Source organism: Podarcis melisellensis (genome assembly GCF_964234715.1).
Source record: "Podarcis melisellensis genome assembly, chromosome: 9".
NCBI lineage: Eukaryota > Metazoa > Chordata > Lepidosauria > Squamata > Lacertidae > Podarcis > Podarcis melisellensis.
In genome coordinates, this window is record NC_138541.1 from 20,967,495 (window position 1) to 20,987,361 (window position 19,867).

Consider the following 19,867-nt stretch of genomic DNA (forward strand, 5'->3'; position numbering starts at 1 on the left):
TGATCAAAAAGCATGGTGCATTATCCTGTATATGTCTTTCAAAAACTGTTTACCCTGGCAGACTGTGCTACCTTAAGCAGCTTATCCCTAAACCACAGCCTTCCAACAACCCTTTACCATTAAATAATCAGCTGGAAAATGCAAAAACCAGGCAGATCCACCCTGGCCCCATGGTGTTTGCATACAAAAACTTTTAACTAAGGCTATCAGAGAATTCCACCAAAACTGGGAAGGAAAATTGCTGGTGCTCACTTATTTGTCCAATGTCTGGAACACAAATCAATTCAACGAAAAGCACCCTCACTAATGCAGCCATGGTTTTCCCAGTAGTGATGTAGATGTAGAGCTGGACCATAAAGAAGGCTGATCGCCGAAGAATTGATGCTTTTCAATTATGGTGCTGGAGAAGACTTTTGAGAGTCCCATGGACTGCAAGAAGATCAAACCTCTCCACTCTTAAGGAAATCAGCCCTGAGTGCTCACTGGAACGACAGATTGTGAAGCTAAGGCCACCTCATGAGAAGAGAAGACTCTCTGGAAAAGACCCTGATGTTGGGAAAGATGGAGGGCACAAGGAGAAGGGGACGACAGAGGACGAGATGGTTGGACAGTATTCTCAAAGCTATGAACATGAGTTTGACCAAGCTGTGGGAGGCAGTGGAAGACAGGAGTGCCTGGCGTGCTCTGGTCCATGGGGTCACAAAGAGTTGGACACGACTAAATGACTAAACAACAACAACAACAACAAAATCCAGCCACTAAGGGACACAGATTCAGTCTCATGGAACACACTATTTGAGCCTTACAGTGCTCAAATAACGTAACATTTGGACAGAAACATGCAACATCCAAAGCCCAGGTGCTCTCTGTTCTAGGCCACTAATTCTGCAAATGCAAGTGAGGAGAGAAGTGTTTATCTGGCTGGGTTCTAGAGGAGATGCTTGCAAGTCCACAGAAGAAGAGAGCAGAGATGAAAGGGGGTGGCATTAAAACAAATATTAAGTTAAAAGAATTAGAGGGGATATTCCTAACCTTCATTATACAAGACAGATATTTGCAGAATGAGTTCAATGTTTTGGGACTTATCACCTTCTTTTTTTAAAAGTGAGGCTGTTTGCCTATTATTTTTCAGAGGTCTCAGTGGTTTTTATGCCCCAACATAACATATGGGATCACTGAAAGTGGGCATTGGCATCTCAGTCTCCTAAGTCACATAAACCAGGCTATAAATCAGAACAATAATTTGTGTGCCTGGCTTTTGGCATCTTAACCCCAGGTCTTTGTATAAACAAGTTAGCTGGGACTTGATGTTGGCAGTCTTGTAAAATCTTTAACAAAATAATAAGATAGCCATGTTGACTTCCAAACAGCAGTGTTGCTATGCCAACAGCAACATGCCTTGCCTGAAAAAGAAGCTAGAACATATTTGAATGTTACCCTGGCTATACATGGGAGCTCAGTTGTCCATCATTGCTACCTAAAGTGGTGGTCTGTGGACCAATGCCAGTCTACAAGCCATTGGCTGCCCATCCCCAGGGGATGCCACCTCAGCCCAGGTTGAGACCAAAAATGGTTCTGGTCCCTGACACAGTTGGGGGGGGGGGGAATTGAACTGTCGGATCACCACATCAGATAGCTTGAGAAGCACCAGTTTAAATGAACCTAGCACAAGGGTTTTTTTCCCAATGGAGCTGCCATCCTCCTGATTGAGGGATAAGTCATAAATCATCAATTCCACATCAAAGACTCACAGCATCCAGCACAAACAGGGTTGGGTCACTTAAGCTGGCCTGTCGCCCTCCAAATGTTTTTGCACCACTGTCCCTGACCTCATTGGCTCGGATTGATGGGGGTCCATGTATATCTGGAGAGCCACAGGTGTCCCATCCCCAATTTAAATGTTTCCCAATTTGTGGAGAAGTGTTCAAGGAAACAACGCCTTCGGTGTTTACAAAGCTCCACTGCCAGTTTCAAAATACATGCGAAATAGCAAGTGGAAGGAGTTTGACTAAAGCTATTATTTCAGCAATATTAACTTTTGGGGTAAACAAGGACTGTGAAAAGTGGCAGCGTAAGTGTCAATATGAAGTAGCAAGATTCACAGTCATAGCGTTTATTTTTGCTGTCGTGTTACACCTCTGCAGATCATTAAGAGAAGCCTACAAGAAACAAAACGCATGGAGACAACGAGTTTACCATGTGAACTCAGTGCACTCGGATCCTAGCTAGCTATTCAATTCAGGTCATACCAGCTGGCTATTTTCAGACCTACCCTGGGATAAAGTCAGCCATGCCCCAAATGTAAACAAAATGGCTCAGAGAAGTGATAAAAAAAGCAATTAAAGAGCATCATTCTTCAAAAGAGGTGGCTTTGCTCCCATGAAATTTTGCAATCAGCTTCAATAGATCAAAAGACTATAATAATTTTAGATAAAACGAAACTGTGGGGGGAAGGGGGGAGGAGAGATAGTATTAACAAAATAGCTTCAAAACAAATCATTACCAGTTACCACCCAACTAGCTCTTTGTAGACAACACTGCAACCCCCCACCACCACCAAAAAAATGCAACCAGCCAGAATAACCCTTAACTGATACTTAATGGTGTCATCTTTCACCAGGCCATAGGCACAATCCAAAATCATAGAACTGTAGAGTTGGAAGGGATCCCGGAGATCATCTAATCCAACCTCTGTGGATATAGCCAGCATGGGCAACCACTATAGAATACAAGCTATACAAGGCTGGTTTGCCTACTTTTTCCAAGAAGAAAGTAGTCATCATGAAGGACCTGAAGCCCGAGAATATTGTTGGTATGCCACACATTTCACCTTTTATCCAGGCATAAGTACTTCTTTCCATGAGCAGAAGTCTCCATGGAGTTTGCAAGCTCCCTTTCTTCCACAGAGTCAAGGAGACATGTTGGGCAGAAAGGTGAATAAAACCGAGTTCTTCCACAGTGTGTTTTAGACCTCTAAAGTAGTGGTTGGGAGCCTCTGGTTCTAAACCCCTACTTTGTAGGTTTTAAACACACAGTTCCAATGGTTCCAACTGCACACAGGTCCACCCCCTGCTCGCATTTACAGTCCAAGTATGAGATCCTTTATCAGCTTCTAAAGCCCAGGTTGCGTTATGGAGAAGAAGCAAATGGCAGTCTCAGAAGCAGGAGCCATCTGACATAAGTAAAACAAAAACAAAAAACAAAGCCGCTTCTTGAAATCTGAACTCATGCAACCACATAAAATAGCATGCCTGCTAAGTTTTGCCTTGAAGTGGCAACCACTTTTGCAAGCTGTGGCTTCATTCATTTGTCTTTATGAGGCTTCTTGAAGGATACAAAAGAGCAATAAATATACCCTTCAACATGATTTATAAGTAACATCGCCTTCAGCTGCAAAGCTTACTTTGCCATGTTTGAGCAACTCTGTCTAGAACTCACATAAAAATACTATTAAGAGCAAATTTACAATCTAATATTAAACTGCTAGAGAGGAATTGAAACATTACTAACACGCTTATAAGTACTGCAGCTGAGGGAGTGTTGGGGGGAGGAAGTCAAGAACCTGAAATGTTTTATCATCCCAATCCTGATCAAGATTGCACATTTTAAGTGCAGTTAAACAGACTTGCTAGGAAGCAAGCCCCCTTAAATACAGTGAGATTTAACTTCCAAGCAAAGTATACATATGATTGGCTCAGGATGAGTAGTTTGAGGAATTCAGAAACAACCAGTTCAGTGCAAGGTCTAATCCACTGCTTTATCTGACACCAGCTCAATTGATCCTTAAGCTGTAATTACCAACAGCTCTGATGCTGTGTACTTTATAAATAAACTGTCTTCAATGAAACTTCCAGATGTCATGTTTGGATGTACAAGTTGAACACTGTTTTCGCGTGTGTGTGTCGTGCAATAAGGAAGTGGGAAAAGCTGTGTTCATGTTGTTGGCGTGTAGAAATACCCTTCAGACAGGAAGCAAGCAAGCAAGCAGAGACAGAGCACGACTGCCTTACAAAGCATTCTGCACCAGGAACAAGCTAGGAAGCTCATTGCTGTTCAAATTTGTAATGCTTGGCATGAGCTGTGTGACTGGCCTTTCCTACAGTCCCAGCACTGTGTTAATTAAAGGGTGTAAAAAAGAAAAAGTGGGGGGAGAGAACACCATGAATCAAGGGTAACTGTCATAGAGATAATTGCACATTAAGTATTTGGGCAAAGTTTTCCTCAAGAATTATTTGCAAAACTTCCTTGCTAGGAACACAGCAGAACCTTGCTATAGAATAAATCTGCTCAACTATCGGAAGTGGTTTGTCTCTGAATAACAGTTGCTGGAAATTGGAATAGTGCTGTTGTGCTCAAGTTCTGCTTATGGGCCTCCCATACGCACGTGGCTCGCCAATGCAAGAACAGGATGTTGGAGTGAGCCTTTCTTTGAGTGGATGAGTCCAGCAGACTCTTCATATGTTAGCTGGCACTGAGTCCACATTCCAGGTATGTCTGACTACCTATGGGCCAACTGCCTATCCAGCATTTTAGGGGATGGAGAAAAGAGACAGATGGGGGAGAAAAACAGGTAAATGTAACAGAGCACTTGTGGACTATGTTTCATATTAGAAAAAGAGAGCATGTTCCAAAGTTAAAATACCTTCAGATATTTTGCAAAACTTTCTGGCTGCTATGAACATAATGGGCTTGAACTCAGGCACACCCTGATGGGTTGTACAAACAGATTAGTGTTTTTGGTTTGTTTGTTTGTTTGTTTTGATTTTACCTCAGATTTCCCTTGTCTCCTCTACAAGATGAGGAGGGGATAAAAATATATATGTTTCTACTGAGATTTTGTAATATCAAGTGAACAATTGAGTAACAAAGAAGAACTAAACTTTACACTAAACCATAAAGCAGGAAGAAAAATTAAGTTTTTGGAAAAAAACAAAGATGTAATTTATTATTATCATCATCATCATCATCAAAAGGCTGGCTGCCTAAGCAAATCCCATTTCTCACCTTTATATGTTACATACTGAGGGGTTTTTCTGGTACTTTTAAAACTGTTAGTAAAAAACATTTCTTAAATTTTAAATAAAGTTTTAAAACATCTTTTAAAAATACTTCCAAGTCACTCTTGCCCCACAGAGCCAGGACATCCAACTCCTTTCTAGAAGGATCCTAGCCAGTGTGAAACCATGTAGCAACTGTCACAACACCATATTGCCAAATTTATTTATTCTATTAAGAAATCTGTATACTGCCTTTCACCAGAAGGCAGATAATAAACAGCATCCATACAACATACAAACATAGGTTTGGCTAAAGGACGATATCATTCACAAAAAGTCAAGACTATTCAGAAAGTGGGCTATTTTTCCTCAATAGGAAGAGCATCAATCTTCCCTTTGAAATGATCACCAACAAGGGCCACTTTCTGATGCCAACTAACATTTTTTCAAAAATCCCCACTCCCATCCCCAGAACCAGTTCAGATAAAATGTGAATTTTGCACTCAACTTTGGTTCAACAAACACTGTTCGCCAAGAGTCCTACTTTCCTGCTTTAAAGGAACAGTGAAATACCTTCAATTTTACAGTTTAATGGTCACTAAAACAGGGGCACAAACCACTTAAGCAACTCACACAGGAGTTTAAGAGCCTTGTTACTGTAGCTTACCTCACAGCATCCAGTCTTTGCTCCAAATCATCGTGCACTACTCTAGCAAGCATATTATTTATCATCAGATAAGAAGCTGTCTTGTGACTCTTGGCAGTGGCAAGAGAACCATCCAGCATTAGACTATTATGCACAGCACGTCTGTACTTCTTCACTGGCAATAAGCAAAAGAACAAAACAAAACAAAAAAACGCCTTTTTTAAAAGGAGGCAAACACACAGATGCTTGTTGATCTAAACTCAGCTTCCCTCAATCCAACATCTCACAAAAACAGGCATTAAGCCAATATGGTGCCCCCTTACCATTGTTCATTTGTGCAAAATGGCATAAACATTCTTTTTTTAAAAAAAAAAGTTAAGCAAAGCTGCTATTAAGCACTGCAGTTTTCAAAAATGAACTGTAAAAAAATGGCACTGAACTGAACTGAAATTTGCAGTGGCTTCAGTATTATCAGGAACCCATCGAAGCTTCGTAACTTCACGGCAGCCCACTGAACTCCATGCAGAGTAGCGGCCTTTGCTTTGATAATATAAGTTGTGTAATTTGGCTAACACGGAGGACAGTGACAGTGCAGAAACCCTTCCTTTTTGAGTGCATTATTCTTTTTCTCTCTTTTTTCTGGACATCATCTTGGCCTTGGCAATTGTATGGTCAAGGGGTGAACCAGCTGTAGTCCTGTGGACAACAGATAATTTTTTTAAAAAAACAAGCCTCTAATATTTCTCACTGGTATCAAACACTCCATGTACACAAGGGGAATCCACGCTAGACATTACACCCTGGGCATGAAGCCATCACTCATGAGGATACTGAAATGCTAGATTAGCCTTTAAAGGCAAGTAAGTAACTATTTGGGCTTCCCTGGTACAACTGGAAGAAACAGCATTTGCCCTTTCCCAGAAAATCATGTTATGGGATGGTTTCCAAATATAAATAAGCTATATCTGCTTGTACTTCAGCTAAGTACAAGGGAGCATGCAGGGCACCAACTTTCTGCAAAAGGCTCTAGCAAAAAGCAGAAACAAGCGCTAGGGCCATTAGTGGCATAGGTGACTGCTCGCCTATTGCTACTGTGAGAATCCCAAGTATAGATCCCTATTCTGTCATAAGTACCGGTACACATAGCCAGACATGGTCTCTCAAGTCAAGTCCTGCTACCATCAAGGACTGCGGCAAAAACAATGGAGGGAGTTGTAAATCACTGCATGCATTGAAAAGTGCTATACAAACAGCTAAAGATAAATGAACCGCAAAACCACGCAGAGTTAAGGCTAAGGCATTTTTATGGTTAAGTTAGTCTCTATTGCAGAATGAACATTTTAAGAGTTTTGTGTTCTATGGTTTTTTTAAAAAAATAAATAAATTGGCTTTTAACCAATATTTATCTACTTGCATTTTTGTTTGTTAAGTCACGCTGAGACATATATATATATATATTTATTAAAAAGCAACTAACAACTGCAAAAAAAAAAGCCAGTTAAGCTCCCACTGTGGGTATTAAAATGTGGTTATACGTGGGTATTAAAACAAGTACTCAACTTTGATGCCAAAGTTTAAAGGATTTCAACATGCTTAACTTGCTGCTGAATTACACTCATTTATTATAACTGCTGCCCAGTGGTTAATAGAAGGAAGACCATATAGCTCACTACAACAGACAGCCTGAGAGGAAGTATTTGCACTCTTAACCCCTTGCTCAACGAAGGCACAGTGGAAGAGGGTTCCTCGGAAGTCTATCAGAAGTTCCCCAATAAGAAAACCAGTAACGACATACCAGCTTCCCTTGAAGACAACTTACTCAACACTAGCAATAGTCCCCTGTAGCCACAAGTGAATGCTAGGTTGCCACATCAGGTCTCAGAGGGCAACAATGACGCCCAACTGGCCTGTGCTTTGTGCACACTGATAAGACACACAAGGACATGCACGCTATAGCACATAGCAATTCCTCAGCAGACCTCAATACAAAAAGGGCTCCCCGAGGGCTTAAGGTCTGAAAGCCACAGCCCTAGTGAGTGCTCATAACAGCAACTATCATCATTTTTAGGGGGTCATCTGTTTCACTATGTGGTGTGTTTTTTTTAAAGTAACTCTGCAATACTCTATTTGCATTATCTAGGACGGTGTTTCCCAAACTTGGTTCTCCAGCTGCTTTTCTGGACTACAGTTCCCATCATCCCTGACCACTGGGTTTTGCTAGCTAGGGATGATGGGAGTTGTAATCCAAAAGCAGCTGGAGACCCAAGTTTAGGAAACACTGCCCTAGGGCAGGAGTGGCTAACTTTTTTTTGTCATAATAATAATAATTTATTATTTATACCCCGCCCATCTGGCTGGGCCTCCCCAGCCACTCTGGGCGGCTTCCATAAAAACAAAAAATACAGTAAAATATCACACGTTAAAAACTGTCCCAAGGGCTACATTCATCCTTGGACAATCCTGCAGAGGCTACATAGCAGCAGTGGGCATGGCTGGCCACACACTTTAATGCCACCAACAAATGCAGCACCCCCTCCTCAGCTGATCTGTACTATCTCCCCTTTCACCGGGGTGGGGGTGGGGTAGGGGATTCTATCCTTTTCACGGTGTTGGAGAAGTTTAATTCACTCAGTACTCTATCAAATTTATTTATTTCTGCCGCCACTGCCAAAATCAGTGGGGTCTTGTGATGACAGACAAAAATTACTGGTTAGCCACCTTTGCTCTAGGGCACATGCATTGCCAGCGTGGCGTAGTGGTTAAGAGAGGTGGACTCGTTATCTGGTGAACCGGGTTCACTTCCCCGCTCCTCCACATGAGGCTGCTGGGTGACCTTGGGCTAGTCACACTTCTCTGAAGTCTCTCAGCCCCACTCACCTCACAGAGTGTTTGTTGTGGGGGAGAAAGGGAAGGGAGATTGTTAACCGCTTTGAGACTCCTTAAGGGGAGTGAAAGGCAGGATAGCAAGTCCAAACTCCTCCTCCTCCTCCTCTTCTCCCCTATAACTAAGCATTCCATCTGAGATTTTCCTTTGACTGCAAATTACTCGCATCAGTTTTATTTAAGAAATATGGTGAAAGAAAGGATTGAGCATATTTGGTTCTAGAACAGATGCTACTTTCAGTACAGAAAGGCAGTTCACCTGCTAATTATGGGGCGGGGGGAATGAACTCGGATACACTGGAGCCTGGTTTTCCCAGTAACTTCAATTTAGTCAAAACTTTGTGTGTTATTATACCAATAGAAATAAGTGTGGGAGTTATAGAAGATACTGCACACACGGATGAACCAGTGACTGTAAAGGTCTCTCAGGACGAAGGAGGAACACATTTAAATCCTCAACTCCCTGTTCCATGCATTCTGTTGACTGGTCCTTCCTTGCACTTTTGTTGAGACAATGAGCAACATTTTAACCCTGACAATTCCTTGCGCAGGATTCCAACAGCAGCGGACAATTAATACAGGCACACTTATTAGGAAGTCCCATTGAAATCTTTGGGATTAAGTTCCAAGTGAACATGCATGTGGTTGGAGGGTGAGAATCCAACACCCAGCAGTTATTTAAAACTTGTCCCCAAAATGACTCTTCTGTGCTCTTTGAACAATCATTTCTACGTCTTTGGGAATGCAAAACATTGTAGCAGAAGAATACAGTTCTGCACAAAGTTTCTTAAAATAAACTTTGCATCTTACTATGATGGTGAGGGGCCAGGCAGCTCTCTTTGCAGTGTACAGAATAAGCTGGTCTTCTTGATCTACCACCCAGAAAGCCAGGTATCTCCTTCATAAAGGGCTTCAACTGCTATAATACGTTGGCTCCTAATAATGAGTCACCCGGTGACACATATTAATCTGCCAACTACTCATTACATAGGAGTTGGAACAAAGTTGTATGAAATAGTGACATGCTTCCCAGGCCCATTCCATTAGTGCAATCTGGATAGCTATATGAGTCACGCACCCCAACAGACCTTTGCAGTTTGAATGGTGGTGCTCAGAAACCCAGGAGGGACAGCTCAGTTCTCTGAAGTTCTTTATTTCATCCTCTCATTCTTCCAGTGTGCTTTATGAAGCCATCGGTCTTTATGGGAAAGCTCCACTGCCACCAACTACACCTAGGCATGCACGACTACTTCCACAATATCACCTTTATCACCTTCACCACAGATAACCGCATACAATCAAATCGCATCCACTTTGCTCATCATCTGCTAGCATGCAAGGGAAACAAACCACACTCCCTTGGCTCACCATTACATCCAAACCAGGGGCTGAGGTTTGTTTCACTCCATAAGGTAAGACGTTTTTCTTGGCTTACCTTCATGATTTGCTTGAAGTGAAACAAGCCATAATCCCTGAATTGGGCACAATGCCAAGCCTGGGCATTCCTCCATGTGCCAGTTGGGAGGAGCCAATGAGGCATGATTTCCATGGTAAATCGCGGCTTACCATGACATGCAAATACAGACACCCTTGGGGAAAGTCGTATTAGCTCAAAAACCTTCAGCTTCCAGAGTATCCGAATTCATGCAGGCACACAAACCTATGAACAGCTATTAGTGTTTTGAAAGGCTGACCAAGGCAAAATACACAGAAAGCTCTGGAGGAGGATTGAAAACATAGGAAGGTTGTTTTTCTTTACCAAGTCACACAATATGTCCATCCACCTCTGTATTGCCTACACCAACCAACAGAGGATTCACTAAGTTTCAGACAGGGAGTCTGTCCCAGCTCTACATGGAGACACCAGGGATTGAATATGTGACCTTTTCCCCACAAAGCATGTGCTCTATGCCACTGAGCTCCCTTAAATTGCTAGCTATTGGGTGCCCAAGGGTTTTAAGGAGTCTTACCTTTGCTTCCCCACCCCAACACCAATTCTAAGCTCACAGCAGAGCAGTACTGAGGAGGAGGAGGAGGAGGAGGAGGAGGAGGAGGAGGAGGAAGAAGAAGAAGAAGAAGAAGAAGAAGAAGAGGAGGAGTTTGGATTTGATATCCCGCTTTATCACTACCCAGAGGAGTCTCAAAGCGGCTAACATTCTCCTTTCCCTTCCTCCCCCACAACAAACACTCTGTGAGGTGAGTGGGGCTGAGAGACTTCAGAGAAGTGTGACTAGCCCAAGGTCACCCGGCAGCTGCATGTGGAGGAGCGGAGACGCGAACCCGCTTCCCCAGATTACGAGTCTATCACTCTTAACCACTACACCACACTGGCTCTCTATTGTAATGCCCTCTATTGCCTCATCCCAATTGCTGATAGATCCCAAGGAGATTAATGTGACCAGAGCAATGCACTGTGAGCAGTTTGAGTGTGAAGTGTAAAGAACAGAAGCATGCAAATATCTTATGGGTTTTCACATGGAGGATGGAACAAACTTGTTTTCTCCATCTCTGGAGGGTAAATCAATGGCTTCAAGTTACAAGAAAGGAGATTCAGACTAAACATCAGGAAGAACTTTCTGACAATAAGAGCTGTTTGAAGTGGTGAGGTTGGATAGGCCATCTGCCAGGGATGCTTTAGTTGAGATTCCTCCATTGCAGGGGGTTGGGCTAGATGACCTTTGGCACCCCTTCCAATTCTATGGGAAAGAGTGACTGCAGCTATGACTGTGTGTGTGTGTGTGTGTTTTAAGGCTCTCACATAATGAAAGGTGAATTATTTCAAAAGCAGCGGAAAAATAATCATTCCATCAAATCTGATTCTGAAGGTGCCTTCTTCATTTTTAAAAATATTGTTTCCCCCTCAAAAATTACTTCAGCCACCTTTGTTCTTGTATAAAGTGTTGGTTGTAATGTAAATGTCCTTACAAGAAATAACATGTCCCTTGACCAGCCTTCTTTGGCTTCCTGCTTAATGCGTGTATTCTAGAACGGCCATTTCTGAGACACCATTTCACTTGGGATTGCTGAGCATAGGAAGCTGCCTCATACAGAATCAGACCACTGGTTCATCTAGTTCAGTACTGTTTACATTTGTGGCAGCTGCTCTTTGGGGTTTCAGGCAGGGGGCAATCCCAGTCCTACCCGGACATGCAGGCAAAGTAGAGCTACGGCCCTACCCTTTCAGATCATGAACATCTATCAGCTTGTCTGTTCAGAGCTTCTCAAAGCTTAACAACAATGCTCTGAAAGCCAATAGAACATTTGTTCCATCCTTTTCCCTGCCGCAACCCCATTCCCAAACCCAGGATGTAACTAAGAAAAACGTATATACTGCATTCAAGAAATTAAGTACCCTTGGCCCTCTCCAACTCCCATCAGTTCAAGGCAGCACAGAATATACCCAAGGAAGATCAGCAACAGCTGGAAGACCACATGTTTCCCCACCCCAGGTTTAAGATATCACTCAGTAACTTGTGTTGCATGCACAAGGACCCAGGTGTATTTCCTGGTATCTCTAGGGAAGGCCAGGAAAGACTGGAGAGCTGTTGCCCATCAATATGGTCCAGCCCAGGCATAGGCAAACTTGGCCCTCAGATGTTTTGGGACTACAACTCCCATCAACCCTTGCTAACAGGACCAGTGGTCAGGGATGATGGGCCTCTGTCAACCCCATACAAGCTGCTCACCATGCCTGCCTACTGTCTATGTTGCATGGCACTGAAGTGAACTGCAAACCCAACATGTAATTATATAACAGCATCTACCTATGAGTTATATTGAAAACTACATTCTTCTTATAACAAAACGCCTCCAGTCTTCTTCTAGGTAACTGTGACCTATCAAAATTAGCAATATCTTAACACGTTACCTCTTCCCTGCTTCTCTTTCTTTGCTGTCAGGCAAATTCCTAGCCAGATTTTTCCCCCCTAAGATAGCTAATAGAGAATGAATCAAAGCTAAGATATGTATTGCTCACAACTGAATTTTATTCCCAAATAAATGTCCTTAATATAAAACCAGGTGTTGCGAAAATTTTTCATTGGCCCATTTTATATTCAATCCAGATATGGTTTTTGCCCAGATTTCTTAGCTAAGAAACACAAAACCAAACAAGAAGAAACTTGCCTGAGGGTAACCAAAATAACCAAGAAGTTGTGCAATTTTAAAATATTTTAAAGTATTCAGAGCCAGATGCACAACATTTCCAAAGAGAGGGAAAAGGCATTGGTCAAATGTTCACTAACTTGCTGCAAGTACCACTGAACAAAATGGGACTTACTTTTAAGTCAATGTGCATGGGATTAAGCTGTACAAAATATTTTCCAAGTAGAGAATTCAGGATTCTAACTGAACAGTTACATATATTGCTACTATATTACATAGGTAAGCAACGTGGTGCCCTCCAGTTGTTGTTGGACTACCATTTCCATCTTCCCTGACTGCTGGCCATCTGGAGCCTAGAGGAGTTTCAGCCCAACAAGATCTGGAGGTCATTGAACTACTAATATATTACAACTGGGCAAAAAAATTCTTTCTACAATGCATCTTCATTTTTGCATCAGTGCAGGAAAAACGCCATTTAACAAAATGAGGTCTGTTCTGCTTCATATTCATTTTGAGCCTTAGTATCCATTTCCTCCAGGTTCCATATTAAAAAACTTAAATTATTTTCAAACACTTAATAAAATAAACATTGGTTAAATCATTCCATATCTTATTGGTAAAATGTTGACATGTGTCATCATGACCTCCATCAGAGCAGCTGAACAAATACAGTATGTGAAATACAACTTAATCTATGCCAAGTCATATCCCGTGCTACTCAGCCAAATCCTAACATTTACTCAGCAGTAAATCCCATCAAATTCAGTGGGTGTTACTCTCAAGGAAGTATGCAGGCTAAGTTTTCATGAATTATTTTTACAGGAATATAGGATCTACACGGCCCAAATAGATAGTAAGCTTCGCCTGGTTAAAGAATTATGGCAAACTTAATGCATTTCTGTTGTAGGGAAAAATTATTGGCAGAATTGCAAGCCTTGTGTTTGTTGATGTGGCATGAATGTAAGGAGGTCAATGAAACCAGAACCTTTATGTAAAATGTCCCCCTTCTTTTGTTCAGAGTTCACTTTTCCTAATCTGGAAAATAAATGCAAGAGGCCTTGCCATATTACTTTATTTACAATTGTAGGCCAATCCTGTATATACTTACTCAGAAGCAAGCCCTTCCTAATTAAGAAGAGATTGCTTCAGATAAGTGTGTATTATAACTGCAGCCCTTAGTATTTTATCATTTGCACTTAAATTGACTGAAAGCCAAATCTGAGTGCAGCCCATATTCAGAGATAACAAATCAATTCAATCAAATTTTTTGACCAATAACTCCTACTCAAATTTCCTTCTAGAGCTGCAGGGAACCCTCCACAACCCTTCAGAAGTCTCTGTTTCCACCTCCAACTCCCAAGGTTTATACAGCATCTGCTGCACTAATATGCAATGCTGCAACCATGTTACAGGCACAGGGTGTTAAATTTACTTATTGTGATACCACAAAACGTTCCATCAAGTTCAACGGGATTGCTCTCAGGCAAGTATGCACACTGGCTACAGTCTCATGGTACAAGGCAAAGAATGTTTGCTCAGAAGTATGTACCCCAAAGTTTAACCAAGTTAACTCCCACATAAATGCATACAGGATTACAGCCTAAGGTGGCATAGTACAAAATGTTCTCCTTCACTCGAATTGTAATATAATAATGTATAGAAGATTACAAGTGGGAACTGTAACAAAATATTGCAGTGTGAACTGCTCCTACTCAGGTTTCCAGCCAGCCAGCCAAGACCTCTTCTAGGCACCCTGAACACTTCATTCCACATCCCACCCACACAACCAGATAGCATTCTGTGCCCACAGCTCCACTGGGGTTTCCCCTCACAGTCACTTTTCTTAAGGGGAAAAAAATACTTCCACAAACCTTTGGGATCCCTCAAGCCTACTGAAACCTCTGCCTTGGGTGTGTATGGTGCCTACCAATATGTAAGGATAGGCCCTTGGCGAACTTAGTTCAGTATTAGTATGAAAATACAAAACAACTGTACATCAATGTTTTTAGGTAATATTTCCACTGATTCGCAAGTAAACACGTACATGTTGAAATAGGGATCATTTCACCAATGTTATTTCCAGGCCTCTTGGATTTTACACCAAAATCAGCAATAAATAGATCCTGCTTTCCTTAAAAAAGGCTTGAAGGGTTTGCATTTTAATAGAGTATTTTAAGCCATTGTCCTATAAAAACATGCTTACACACTTAAACATACTCTTACAACCCAGTACCATGTATGTTTCCTTGGATGAGTGCCACCAGTTTCAATGGGTGTGTTTAGGAACTGCAGCCTTCAAGGATGTAATTCTGCCTCATTAATGCCAACAGGGATGCTGCTATTGATCTTAGAGGGAAGTGGACTGGACCCTTGGTGACAATCCTGTACAATTTAACTTGTAACAAAAGAAGCCCAGTGAAATTACTAGGACATGATATTCCAAGTTTAGGTTCAGAATGTAAGGCAGGAATCCTATGCATATTTTATTGGCCGTCAATGCAACTAAATCAGTGTGGATTTCTGGATAAACATGGCTAATATTGGTAAATTACACACACTAGCATCTTTTGCACAACCATATTTAGCCTTTTCCACCGTGTGCATGTGAATGCATGTGTGCAAGAGAGAAAACACACACACACTCTTCAATGGCTCGTTTTTAAAAGACATATATGTTTTAAAAAATCATGCATCTTGAACATAGCATTTCAAAAATTAAATGCATAGGTTTTTGAAACCTATAAAGTTACGCATACATTCCTAGAGAAATATGGACACAGTAGCCAAATACGTCTGCAAGATAACTTCACATCTAGCCAAGCCAATTTACCAGGGTTTGTGTAGAGTGCAGGAAGGGAAACAAAAATGGTGGTGGAAACAATGTAATGCTTTGCTAGAGGGATTGCCCTGGCAGCTCATCTGCACTCATTTCTTAAATCCCAATAGTTAAGATTCTGGACAAATCAATCTGCAATCCTCATCCATGAAAGGAGTGCGAGGATAGCATCGCTCAAAGATTCCTGCTGCAGTAAGCTTGCCTGTTACCATACCAGCATTGGCTTAGAAAAAGACAAAGGGGAGGAGGAAATGGCTGTACACATACAGGTGGAATTCTCTGCTTGCAAGGGAAGGACAGAGCAGAGGGCCAAAAGGGACAGCCAATAGAAAGGGAAGAACCCACCACCACCATTTCCTTCCTTCCTTCCTTCTCCCCCTACCCCAACCAATCAACTGCTATCTCTAGGTTATCTGCATCAAGCAGTATGTTAATGGAAGGAAAGGAAAACAGCTGTGTCAAGGGGGTGGGTGCGGGAGATTGGGGGGGGGGAGGAGAGAGAGAGAGAAGACAAACCCAGCTGTCAAAACCTGAAGATACACACAGAGAGAGGGAGAGGCATATTTCTACAGGCGGGGGAGCTGAAATACGTTTCAGGGAGGGATCTCGCTGGGAGCCAGCAGAAGAGGCTTCCAAGAGGGCCACCCACACCAAGGTGGGAGGAGGGAAGGTGGAAATGCCCCCAAGGAATAGAGGTGGGGGCGACGGAGAGCAAGTGAGGGGAGACCTGCTGTGTGTGTGTGTATCCCCACACTCCTCTCCGGCTCTTCCAGCTGCAAAGGAGGAGGAGGAGGAAGCCGAGGGTTTTCCTTCCACACCCCAACCGTCTCTCCACCCCCCACCCCACGATTTGCCTCTCGCGAGCCCCGTGCAAGCACTCCAAAGGAGGGAGGGAAATTGCTGCAATATAGCAAGAGAGAGAGGAGGAGCAGGAGTGCCATTAGAATTGAGACCTCGAGATCTACAGTGTGTGTGTGGGGGGGGGGGGGATTAATGCAAAGAAAAGCTGCGCCCCCGCTGCAATCGCCTACGTTCCGAGTCCATAGTGCCGAGCCGCATAGGCAGCCCCTTCCACCATCCCCATCGCCGGGCACTCGCTTCCTATTTCTCCCGCCGCCGCCGCCGCCCCCCTCTCCGCGCGCGCACTCCTTCCTCCCCCGCCCCGCCTTGCCCGTTTGGCACCCGCAGCCCCGCTAAAGAGACAGGCAGCCCGCGCCAAGCCAGCCTCCCTTTCCCTTTCCCCTCACGAAAGCGCAGAGACGTGTGTGTGTGTGTGTCAATAGGAGAATCTCCCGCCCGCGACCCCCTCTCCCCCTTCAGAGGGGCTGCCCAAAAGCCACGGGCTCTCCGCTTACCTTTCACCACCCTCTCCGTCGTCGACAACTTCGGATCCAGCGCCTTGTGTTCAGACATTTCCAGCGTCGCCTGGAGGAGGAGGAGGAGGAGGAGGAAGGCAGCCGAGGCTCGACTCGCTTCTCCCTCACCAGACACAAAGCTGAAGGCGGCGGCGGCGGCGGCGACAGCGGCTGCAGCAGCACCAAAGGCGGCCGCGCAAACGACGTCCCTCCGGCTGGCGGTCGCCTCAGCTGCGGTTCAACTTCACGCCTCGCTCCGCCTGCTGCTCTCGCTGGCTCGCTCGCTCCTTCTCTTTTTCCCGGGGCTGCTGCTGCTTCCACCGCTCCTCCTCCCTCCTCCGGGTTTTTCTCCTTGCCCCCTCTTTATGTCAATCACGCCTCTCTGAAGGGAAGAAGCCGAAGGGTGGGGGTGGGTGCCGAGGAGAGAAAACGCAGTCGAAGGCGGCGAGGAATTAAAAGGCGCGGGGTGGGGGCAGCGAAGCCGGAAGATTAAGCGCGCGGCTGGAGGAAAACACACGCAGAAAGCCACGCAGCCCTCCACACGGCGCCGCCGGAGAAGACGAAGTGCTGCTGCCGCTGCTGCTCCGACTCCTCCTGCTGCCGCTGCTGCACGGGATCCGCGCCGTGCCTTCCCCTCCGCCTCCACCGCCGCGTCGCCTTCCTCGTCGTCGTCGTCTCCTTCTCGCAGCGCCGCCACCCCTTTCGCAGGGTCTCTCCTTTCACTCACGCAGCCGCAGCCACTAGAGCTCCGCTCAGTCCGAGGCGCAACCTACCCTCGCCGCCTAAAGGCTCCCACTCGCCTCTCCCTCCCCCGTTGCCAAAACGCTAGCTCAGCACCCATTGGCTGGGGCCGGGCTGCCAATCACTGTCAAGGTAGCTTGGCTCTCCTCCTCTCCTCCTCCCCTCTTGAAACGCCTCTCTCCCCCCCCACCCTACCCCCCCTCTCTCAGGTGTTCGCCGCCGCCGCCGCTTTCACCGTGCGCAATAGCGCGCGCCGCTTTGACGGCGCGAGGACGTGGGAATGAGCGGGAGGGGGTGGTGAGGAGGGCAAGGGGGGGGTGTCCTGCCAGAAGGAGGAGGTGGGTGGGGGGGGAAAACACACTAGAACTGCGGCAATAGCGAAAGGAGGGGGGCGGGGAACTGGAGCCCTGCGAGGGTTTGGTTGAGCAGGAGGAGCGAAAGGCGAGGAGAGCGCTCATTCGCCTCAGGCGGAGGAAGGGCTGGGGAAGAAGGAGACTCCGCTGCGGCTGCCTGGACGGGCGCTTTTCTGAGGGGACAAGGCCCGCGGCTGCTTCTCACCGGCCCCCATAGCATCTCCGAGGCCGCCGCGAGGAGGGCGCCTGGGTGTATCATTAGCAAGCGGGGGCGGCCTCGGCTTGCCAGTCACTGTATCCGCGCTTTGCTACAAACAGAGCGAACGGGGAGGAAGCGGGGGAGGGGGCGGAGAGAGGGGAAGCTCCCGGGCGAGGATCGCGCCTGCGTGTCCCTTGTAGCCGTTCCAGGCACGTCTCTCCATGCGGTGCTGCGGCCAACCTGGGGGGAGGAGGGGGGGGAGCTGCCAGGCCGCCTTGGAGTCCCGAAGGTTGGTTCCCTCTTCGCGCCAGGCGCCTCTGAGCAGAGGAGCTCGGCCTCCCTCTCGCCCGCCTCCAGCCCGGGCTTTGCTTTTCCGCGGAGGAGGAGGAGGAGGAACTGCCTAGCTCGAGGAGGGAAAGGGCTTTTCTCTGCCTTGCTGCTTGAATCGCGAAGAGTGCTCGACGGGTGTTCTGTCGGGAAAGCTACCATTTTGAAAGCGCCGAGCGCCACGTGCGCTCGCGAGGAAACGCCAGTCTGGAAATGTGGCGCTTGAGGACTCTGCGGAGGAAATAAGACGAGGCAGCTTTGAAATCGAAACGGAGGCGCTCATAACTTTAACATAAGAATGATGCATCTTAGGACTTAAAAATAAATCCAAACGTCCCCAATGCAATCGGTGGTGCGGTAGGACAGGTGTTTGGAGCAGAAGTCCACTCAGGAGAGTCTCCAAACGCACCAGAGCATTTTGAAGTAATAAGCCTGGAAATGGGGATCCTTTAGGTCCCTGGGGCCTGAATGCAGCCCCTCCGACTCCCCTTTCTGGTACTCAAGCTCTTCTGAGGTCATCCATGACTCCCCAAGTCACGCCACCTCTCACTTGACTGTTGTGCTCTTGATAGTGCTTATTGCTTGACGGGCTTGATGTGGCTGGAATGTAGCCATCCTAGTTTCAGTGTCACATTGCTGCTCTGCCCACTTTTGCCTCCAGTCTTGTCTTGTTCCAGCATGTGGCCCCAGGTATTCTCCTGGGCTCTGTGAGATTGGGGCCAGGGACACTGCTTTACTAGCTGCAGCAAGCCTACCTGCGCCATTTGTTCCAGAATCAACTGAGGGACTTCTCATCAGCCCTTTGGCATTTATGTTATGTGGTGCTGCAGGGCACTATTTGAGGACACTTTGCTCCAAACCTCCTAATGACTGCTCTCAACAGCTCCATACAGTTGTTACATAGCATTGGGGACATAAAGTTCTGTTTCTCCAAAAACATCTTAATTTGTGGCCATGCATGCTCTGGACCAGTATCTAGCCTCAGCTGAGGGCTGGATGAGGACCAATAAACTTACATTTCAACCCTGGCAAGGCAGAGGCCTATGGGTGAGTGGTTCTTACATTTGGGAGTTAGCGTTGGGTGGGGTAACACTCCCTCTGAAGGAACATGTATGTGGATCCATCTTTGTCATTTAAGGTGCTGGTAGGCTTGGTGATGGAGAAGTTCCTTTTACCAGCTTCAATTGGTAAGTCAGCTATGGCCATTCCTGGACTGAGATAGCTAGCCCACTGTGATCTTGGTTTGGGTAACCGCAAAACTGGATTACCGCAACACACACTATATGGGGCTTCCTTTGGGCTTAACCCATAAACTGCAGCTGGTGCAAATGCAGCTGAGGCACCTTGTCAAAATTATATAAACCTCTGCTGAAGGAGCTTCAATGGCTCCATTATTCTCCCACACACCATTCAAGCTTTTGCTTTT

The 19,867-nt window shown here is 45.4% G+C and overlaps 1 protein-coding gene across 5 annotated transcripts in view; it reads right to left on the minus strand.

Annotated features, from left to right (window-relative positions):
• Positions 1-17,199, minus strand: part of PPP3CA (protein phosphatase 3 catalytic subunit alpha) — a 189,333-nt gene extending 172,134 nt beyond the window's left edge. For all 5 annotated transcript variants that reach the window (XM_081925077.1, XM_081925075.1, XM_081925074.1 and 2 more), the window contains exon 1: positions 16,822-17,199. In XM_081925077.1, the coding sequence (XP_081781203.1) occupies positions 16,822-16,879 (58 nt within the window). In that variant the 5' untranslated portion in view covers positions 16,880-17,199. The remainder of the gene's footprint in view (positions 1-16,821) is intronic.
• Between the last annotated feature and the right edge of the window lie 2,668 nt (positions 17,200-19,867).